At 38.6% G+C, this 9,383-nt stretch overlaps 1 protein-coding gene across 1 annotated transcript in view; it reads left to right on the forward strand.

Annotated features, from left to right (window-relative positions):
* The first annotated feature begins 4,923 nt into the window (after positions 1-4,923).
* The window catches only part of LOC104500974 (gamma-1-syntrophin-like), a 57,869-nt gene continuing 53,409 nt past the window's right edge, over positions 4,924-9,383 (forward strand). The window contains exons 1-2 of the mRNA XM_010144708.1: positions 4,924-5,074; positions 7,362-7,513. Coding sequence (XP_010143010.1) covers positions 4,924-5,074; positions 7,362-7,513 — 303 coding nt within the window. The remainder of the gene's footprint in view (positions 5,075-7,361; positions 7,514-9,383) is intronic.

Genomic DNA, 9,383 nt, shown 5'->3' on the forward strand with positions numbered 1-9,383 from the left:
CTTATGTAAAGAGGGTCGGGGAGGGGGAGTTGTAGAATGAGCTCGGAAATCTCACCTAAATTAAGTTAAATAAGGTATTTCTTAAAAGAGTCGGGAAAGACTACACAGATGTAAGGTTCATTTCTGTCTTGATACTCAGCAGTGGTTAACATGCAGAGAAGGAACAGGCCTTTTTACCTGTTACATTAACACATCATTGTTTTTCTGAATACCTTTGTCATCTTGACGTTTATTTTAATAAGATGTATTTTTGTCTAAGAGGTTGAAAAGCCTTTTTTAACTTCTTTCTGCCAGCACATCATGCACTTGAACTCTGAAACCGATCTGATTGGGATTTTACTTCTTTATTTTTTTTCTTACAGTATGTTTTGCCTCAAATGATTAGTCCAAATGGCAAGGATGTTATCTGTTTAGGATGGAAATGCCTCTAAGTCTTACTGTATGCCCTACGCCTCCTGTTCAATAAAAAGCAACAATAAGACAAGCTCTAACGGTTTCTTAGCACTCATAGTGAAACATTTTCAAAGTCATTTTATTGAAAAACATCTATTGATTAAGTATTTTTACAGTACTGTCTTTAATCAGTACAGGTGGAAAAGCGTTGTACGAAGTGTGGCTTTTCAGTTCTCCCTCAGTGACAAAATTTGTACAGTATATTTTACATTTCTTCCCTGTATATTTAAAAGATTCCTGATAAATATCAATAAATTTCAGTGTTTACCCTTTTCTCTCAAATACCCTGCTCTTGCTAAATATCCAGTTACTAATCCAGGGGATTAGTGTCTTTCTCTCGCTTAGATATTACTAATATCAAAAATGCATGTGAAGGTTTTGATTTTACACCTTTGCCTATCTAGGCAAAATTTTCCACAGAATGTTCCATCAGCAGTGACAGCATTGCAAGTTACTCTTTTGACAGCTATCTTCATCCTATTATGTTTTGGGGTTTTGTCCAAAAAATGCATAATTAATTTCACCTGAAGAATATCTATACTTTTTTTTAATGAGCACTAGCAAGGTAATTGAAGGTTCTTTTCACTTACAATTTTTGTGTATATACATATATATGTAAAAAAATAAAACTAGTATGCTTATAGGTAACTGTTTATATATACGTGGATTTTAATTAGTTGTTAAAGGTAAAGGGGGGGCGAAGGCAGTTGTCAAAGTGGAGTCAAGGAAGCAATCCAGTTCGAATTCCTTTATGAATATATTCTTGATTTGGAGAAGAAAATATTAGCACAGACAAATCCATTGGTATTACAATAAAGACAAAAATGAACCTGCGCAGGTGCGGAAGCTGCTGTAACCCTGACAGTGTTATCCAAATGTCTCAGTGTTGCAATAAGCCAAAAAGAGAAGAGAAAAGTGATTAGAAAAGGCTTGTTGGCTGCACGTAATGTAGCAGCTTTCCTTTAAGGCAGTAACTGTGAAAGTAGGTTTGTCAGGAAAATTGTTAGAAATATAAGATACATTTATTGGAAATTAACATTTCAAAGATTATGAGTATTGATGAAAAAGTGATAATTATATGGACAGCATGAAGCAGCAAGAAGTTTTGAGAATGCTGTTAGTACTTTTAATAGTGGTGGCACGATGATGCAAAAAATGGTGGAAGGGGACCAGACAGACAAAATATTGTGGAAGAAAGTTGTGGGAGAAAAGGGAAATAAAGTTCCCCTTTCCTGAGCTGGCAGTGGTTAAAAGAACATTGGAAGGTGCTAAAAACTTGGAAAGCTGATGATTTTCTATATTGGTACTATATGCATGGGCTACCTATGGTACCATCTGAGAGAATATCAGCAAGTAGTTGAGGAAAAAAAATTAATAATTTGGTATTGAAAACATAATGCATATTTTAAGTGTGCACTAAAAATAGTGCTATGTTGTAGACAAAATTTCCGTAATTCCAGAGGGGAAAAAAAAAGATCTCATGGCAGAGAGGCACAAAGAGAATATTTCAGGGTTTCAGCCAGAGGCTTCTCTATGTGATCGGCCAGGATGGTAGAGGAAACACAGGCATGTTTCCTTTCCTTGGAACTCATCACTGCTGTTCAGCTTTTACACCGATTACAGTGAATGTCAACTCCGTCATCAGGGAGGTGAGTTCTGAAAGGTGGCGTTGACTTCCCTGCTCACCCTTTCCAAACGACAGGGAAACACCACCCTGCCTCAGTGAACTGTGGTGGTGTAGTGAGGCCAAGCACTGCCCGTTCCTTTTGAATTCCCAATTTTTATATCAGCCACCATGAGTTTGGTTACATCTGGTTTAGGTACACAGTGGAATTCAAGGTTTAGATCGAAAGCTTAGTCTGGCCTTCAGTTAACCTCCTCCTGTCCCTTCATGTGCACATAATTACAATGTTTATGAATTGCAGTTGGGAAAGTCATACATTTCTGCACTTGTAATTTACTGTGCTCCACACGCTAGTGGTACAAAGGAGGTTCGATACCTGGCAAACCCGGGGAGCTGACTGTCTACGTTACTGGATTATGGCTGTGCGTTCGTCTACATATTCAGAGTCTGCTTCTCTTCTACACAGAAAAAAGTTGAGTCTCAAGGTTTCACATGAAACAGAGATTAGAATATCTTGGCAAAGCAGTGTATTTAAAAGTTTATTTTCCCGTGCTGTATGTCTTGTCTCTACTAAGATGAATTCAAAGCCTGTAACCCGCCAAATTTCATCGATGTTAAATTCACGCAAAGAAAGGACACTGGAGAAGAATGCTATAATCCTTTAGGTTGAACGTTATTTCTCTTCCACCACAGGCAGCATGAGCGTTTTTGAAAGATTTCTCTTGTCTCTACAGCAGATAAGATTTTATTGTTAAACTATTTTCATTTTTAAGAAGAATCCTTCCCTCTAGAATTTTCCTGTATTTATGAGAAAATAATTGGTATTTGGCTTTTGGCTTTTGGTCTGATCTAATAAGAACAACTACGTGTAGCTGTTCTAGATCAGCTATGTAATATCACCTCGTATTCTGGCTTAATGGTTTGCTGTTCAGCTTGATTAAAGTGACGCATTTAGAACAGCCTCGTTTAAAATCACTTCTAAAAATTCAACTCAGCAAGTTTATTTAATAAAACTTAACTCCTAAATGCTCTAAAAAGGTGAAAACGGGCCAGTGTCACAGTGGCTGGCTTGCCTGTCACTCGGGCCAGTGTCCTTTGCTGCAGATGCGTTGCATCTTGCACTTAAGAAGATGAACTACGTTGCTCAGGTGGACTGATAGAACAACATCTAGTTCTAGTGTGAAACACAACACGTGCCATTTTATTTTTTTTAATTGCAGAATAATAACCTCCAAGATGACATTGCTGTTGTAGTAGTATTTTTAAACTGGCATGATTAAACAGTGTCCTCAGAAAGATGGCACGTCCTCAAAATAACTCATTACTTTAGAAGTACATTAAGGACAGTGGTTTCGTTCCATCTCCTTAGGTGTGTTTTGTTCTGTTTTTCTTTTTTGTATTGCTTTTTTTCTTCAGGATTTTGCATGACTGTTAAATTAAATATTTTTCAATATGCCATTCCTGCATTTCCTCAGTGTAGCCATTCTGCAAGTCTTGACTGACAGTTATTGAACTTTCAGGTCCTATGGTACATCTGCTCCATCACCATCTGTTGTCACAGTAAGGATTTGATCAGGTTTATTTTGAAGGAAAATCTCTGGAATGGCGCTTCTATTGTTAAATGTTTATAGAAACGCACAGGGGGAGCTGGGTTCTTGCTGTTAAATTAAGCAGAAGTGCACAATAGGGTGTAAATTATGCTGCGCTAATTCCCCGCGTTTTATTCTCAGCCATCTATGGTGCTTGGCAGGGATTATTACTCTGTAACATAAACCTTTCAAAGGCTTATGTTGCTTATTAATACTTTATTGAGCTTTTTGCAAAATAAAAATAATGTCTATCTAAATACCTATTTATGCGTGTATATATATATATATATATATGTTTGTTTGCTTGACATGGAATACTTCTCCCTGAGCAGTTCCTTCAATTGTCTTAGATGCTCCTGAGGCACTCTCTTTTATAAAAACTATGCTTCCTGTGACCAGTAAAAGATTTTTCTTCCCTTTAGATTGCAGTCCAGAGTAGCCCTTGAACTTAAAAACAGTTTAGAAGGGCAATACGCACTGCAGATTGTTAGAGACTTTAGGCTGAGGAAACCATGTTGACTTCTGAGAGGAAGGTCAAACTGCTTCCTGAAGGTAGTGAGCTACAAAACATTCATGTTGTGAGTCACTTGATGTAGTTACTGGGTAGCAGTGTTCATATCCTAGGGCTTCATACCCTGTAGCTCTTGAGAAGATGGAAGTAATTCGGACGCCCGCTGGAAATTCAGATGATAGAAAAGAGTGATTAGATCAAGTTCTTGTTTAAATCTCAAGCTATAAGTATCAAGCTGTGCATCAAATCAGTTCTGTATGTCCAGCAAATTCAGTTTTGCCTCAAGTAAAGATTTCATCCTCATTCACACATTTTTCTCATTTATCTTCTTGTATATTTTTTTCTAGTACTAACTCATTAGTATAAAAAGTATTAGTTAGCAAATTTTTTTCTCTGCAATATTAATGTCACTTCCTGAAAATCGTTTCCAGTAAGGGTTAGACCAAATTTAGTGACCACAACCATGTTAGATCTGTGTTCAGATTTTAGTCAATGCAGGGATGAACATGCTGTGTTCTCCACGAAAGGCTTAAATAGGGCAGATGCATGAGGGGAGTCTAAATGCCTTACTCTATTGTAGACACTTCAAACTGGAATAAACAGACATGTCCCACAACTAGATGTTATTAAGTGGAAGCCTAAATTGATAAACAGATAAACGTTTTGAGAGTAGGTTACAGAGAGGACTTAGGAATCTGCAGGGAAGCGATGTGATGCCTAGCTGTTAGCCATCTGGTTCTGGAAGAATGGCGATCCAGCGGGATAAGCTCCAGAACAGCTGGGATGTAGCGCTAGCTCGGGCAGCTCACAGGGACAGGTCTGATAGCCTTCCTCTCTTTGCGGCTGAGGGGTCTGTGTTAAAGCCTCGTTCATGTCGCGTTCAAAGCTCTGATACCTGTAAGAAATTAGTGGAAGTTCCTGCTCTAAGTAAATAGATAGATAGATAAATACTTATAATTTATGAAAGAATATGCCTATTTTGGGGTGACATTTCTGAAGTATTCAGTTGGTGAGTGGACAGCTCGATCTACTGCTCTCCAGACTAAGGTGTTCTGACCAGACCTTTCACCTTGCTTTACCCTCCTCTCAGGTGTGAAATCAGGCTCTTTCTGATCCCATGTGTCCTTCCGCATAGTGCCATAGCTTTGACAGGAGCTACGTACCGCAGCTTTTAGCTTGATGGTTAGGTTAGAAGATGAAATAGAGAGGTTTGACACGTTGACTTTGTGAGTGCTGTAATTGCTGGGTTGCCATTATAAGGGCTTGTCCCTCAGCTGCTACCTATTGCAACCATATGACCTTAGCATTTTTTAATAAACCTGACCCTGCCTGTGTGCATCCAGGGTTCTTCGAATCAGACCACCCCAGCAGGTTTAGGCAGAGGAATCACTGCTTCCTGATTTGTCATGAAGCTTTAACGTGGGCAAATACTTGTAGTTCTTCCCAGAAGTGTAATTCTATATTTCTGATAAGGTCAGACAGGAGAAATCACTGAATTTAAATAGCAAGGGAAGGGATTTCCTTTGTGGCATTATTTTATCCCTGCATTTACATGTATGACATAATTATATGCTGCTTTATGTCTCTAAACATATTTGGATCTGATATTTTGCCACTTACCCAAGAAATGGGATATAAATAAATAACATAGATAGGGCAATGAAAGGGACACCTGCAATTTAAAAGCCAGATTTTTCCTGGCATTGTATATGTATGATGTCTGAGGCCAGAAACAGAAGTAGGAAATTTTAAACAGACAAAGAGCCATTTTTTACTCTAATAGAATAAATGCTTGCATCTTTTTCATGTATTTTATTTTTGGACAGGATTTTTAGCTACTATCCAAACAGGCCAGCAAAGCAGGAGGACAGGAAGCAAATTGCAGCATCCTTGTTTAGTAATAGATGCCTTGAATGATGCATATGTCCCTCTCTGCTCTCTGACAAGTTCCTAAAAAGTGGTAATGAAGAGAGGAAATGAGAAAAGGAGAGAAATAGTCATCATATCCACAAAAGATATAGGTTTGGGGGGGGGGGGGGGGGGGGGAGGGTAAGTCTGATGTCTTTTTTTTTTTTTTAACATACATTTCTTTGTCTTCTATGGTAAAAATAATGCTGAAGTGTAAGGATATGGAGGGGTGGGATGCATTACCGTTATACTTAGAAGGATCGAGTATGGGAAAAACCTGTTTTTTTTCCCTCTAACCTCATCCTAAATCAGGAATTGATTTGTTTTATCTGACCATTTTGGAATTGTCATTGGAGGCTGAGGCTAGAAATAAAAACATTGCCATGCTTTATTGTAATGTCTTTTTTTATTGCATCAAGTGAGTGTAAATGTTCCCAAGAATAACATTAATTTTGGTAGATTAGAATGAAGGTATTCAGTAAGCTTATAGACGCATTATTCCTCAAGGAATTTTATCATCGAAATAAATTAATTTGAATCAATGGAGCAATATTTTAACTGTAGATCTTCTATTGAAGGAGGACACGGGACTCAAAGGGCTTAAAGAAGTACTTTTAATTACAGTTTTCTTCAAGAGCAGAGGTGAATAAGCATTCCATTTTTTCTCATGCACTTCATTTTACATCTATGCAGGTGATTGGTGCTTCATATCATTCTCTGGGAAAGGAAAAATATTTGGTCTCTTGAACTTCTAAGAATAGTGTCTAAAGCGAATTCTGTGAATGACAGAAGGTTATTGATCTTTTCCCTTTCATCACAATAATAGTCCGTGTTACCAGTGATACATTTTCCTCATTGAAATATCTCGGTGATGCTGGGTTTGGAACCAAAAAAAGTGCACCTTTACTTCTGAAGAATGGTTCTGGAAGATGGTGCAGGTCTGGAGAGGTGAAAGGACCTGCAGCAGCAGATGAGCCAGGAACTTCCTGCCAAGGTCCAGACAGAAGTCTGGCTCCTTTCTCTGAAACAGGTCTCTACCTGATGGCTCTGGTGGTGTGTAAGTGCTGAGTGTCTGGAGTCTCTTGATCCTGCTCGTATGCTTTGAGTACCCCCAAAGTCCAGCGAGCTCAAGATACAATAACGTGCAGTTTCTAGCTGCTTTCTTTAAATATACAGCCAGGAGTGGTGCTGCTTCCCATTATTTAACAGTCGACTGTTTACGGTATTTGTTTGACAAAAGCAATAGTCACCCGTCACTCACTATTGCTCCCACCAGCCTGCCGTGATAGCGATAGGAGAGCTAAAGTTGCAGCCTCTCCTTCCCCTCCTGATGAAGTAGGCTGCCCTTCCCCGGACAGTGGGAGAGTACGCAAAAGGATCCCGACCCCTGAGACTACGCAGAAAGGCCTTGAAGAAAAGATGCTCTCGGTGAGAGGTCACTGTCTGCTCTTCACAGGGCCTGGAGCTATTCCATCAGGACCTCTCTTTCCGCCTCGTAGATGGCACCCACAGCAGATTTTTTTCTGTTGTCTTTGCTGTGCCTGCCCCTCTGTAGAGCTCTCTGTGGATACAGAACCTCAGTTCAGCCTAACACTGAAGTTGCAGCTTCATTCAGGACCCAGTTTTAATTTTGGGACAATGATGCCTTTTATGAGTTGTATCCCTCCACTGGTCATGATGGGGGGGCGTTAAAAAAATTTTTTTAAAAATTGTCTGCATGGAAGAGAGCTCCAATACCGCAAAACAATTGTTACCTTGTACTCCTTAAAGACTGAGCTTTTCTGATGAAACTACAAAATCAATGGAAATACTGAGATGTCAGAGACAAGTCAGCTATTGACATGCATCACCCCGCTGCTGAAAAATAAAGTGCAACATGAGTTCAATAAATGTTGTGAACTCTACTGCTAACTCCTTGCCTGAGGCTATTGGCGTATGACCAGTGAAAGATCCTTCAGGACAGTCTAGGTTCTATCTAAATACCAAACAAATTAAATCGGGCTTTATTCTAACAAAGAAAAAAATCAGCTTGTTAAAAATTAACTTACAAAGGAAAACATGAAAACAATGTTATGAAGAATATAATGAATATCATGTTCTTGATATAATCATTCTCTAAGGTTTTTCTTGACTCCTGGAGGAGGTATTTTAGCAGTAGTTTTCCTCTACTTTGCCGTCTCTCAGAACGGGACTGCATTCTGGTTCTCTTTCTCAACCCAGTTGTATTTGGATACCACTGTTTGAAAATTGATTAGTGGTTAATTAAGGGAGATTTCATAATTTAGGGAGAATTTTTATTTACTTTAAGAATGTTTAAGAATGCAAGTTATATGTCATTATTTCAGTGCTTTACATGCCAGCTTTTCCATAATTTCACAATATGTATCAACTCTGTTCTCTTCTCATCTGACTTGTCACCTCCTCTTCCTCCTTTATCTTCATAGAATATCAGTATCCTTCGCAAATCATAACCATTCCCCCCACCCTGCTAACAGCTAAGAAGGGATTATAGGGATAGGCTTCATCTTTCATTTCTCAACAGCTGCTTATAAGGAATAAAGAGTCCTCCTGTCTTCAGTCTCAAGGGTGTCTTACCTGCAAGCAGTCTGTACCAAAAATTCCCTTCCAGAGGATATTTTGATGATGAAAGTCTGCAAAGAGAAGTTTGATGGACTGCCCCACTGAAATTTGGGGTAAATATAAAATGGGTGAGATAGAAAATCCTGGACAGCTAGAAATGGATTATGAAATGTGGACTACTCTGTTTGTTATGTAGTTCTGTGTAGTAAAAACAATGCTAAAACTGGATTTATAAGAACAGTAAGTCAGGACTGTTTTAAACCTGATTCCAAGACAGATACAACTGCTTTGAAATCAAAGACGCTCAGAATCACAGAATTATTTAGATTGGATTGAGTTATTGTAGGTCATCTGGTCAAAATCCTGCTCAGAGAATGACCAGCATCAATCAATTTGCTCAGGACTTTACCCAGTGAAGATCTGAATATCTTTAAGAGTGGAGATTTCATAATGTCTCTCAACGAGAGAAAGAATTCAATTTCAGTGTTTTGTAAGTACTCAAAGACATCAAAAGTGCTTTGATACGTGATTTCTTTGCCGTAATACCACTAGACAGACATAGTGAATAGATCTCTTTCTGCAGGTACATACTCAATTTCAATTGCAGTATACTTACTTGTTTTTATAGAAATAGTTTATTTTTCAGGCTGTTGTGACTGTAAATTCAAAGTCTGAAGACAGGTGAAAGAGAAGAGCGGGGGCCCCTACTGTTGGATCT

Source organism: Buceros rhinoceros, unplaced genomic scaffold, assembly GCF_000710305.1.
Source record: "Buceros rhinoceros silvestris isolate BGI_N320 unplaced genomic scaffold, ASM71030v1 scaffold19561, whole genome shotgun sequence".
Lineage (NCBI taxonomy): Eukaryota > Metazoa > Chordata > Aves > Bucerotiformes > Bucerotidae > Buceros > Buceros rhinoceros.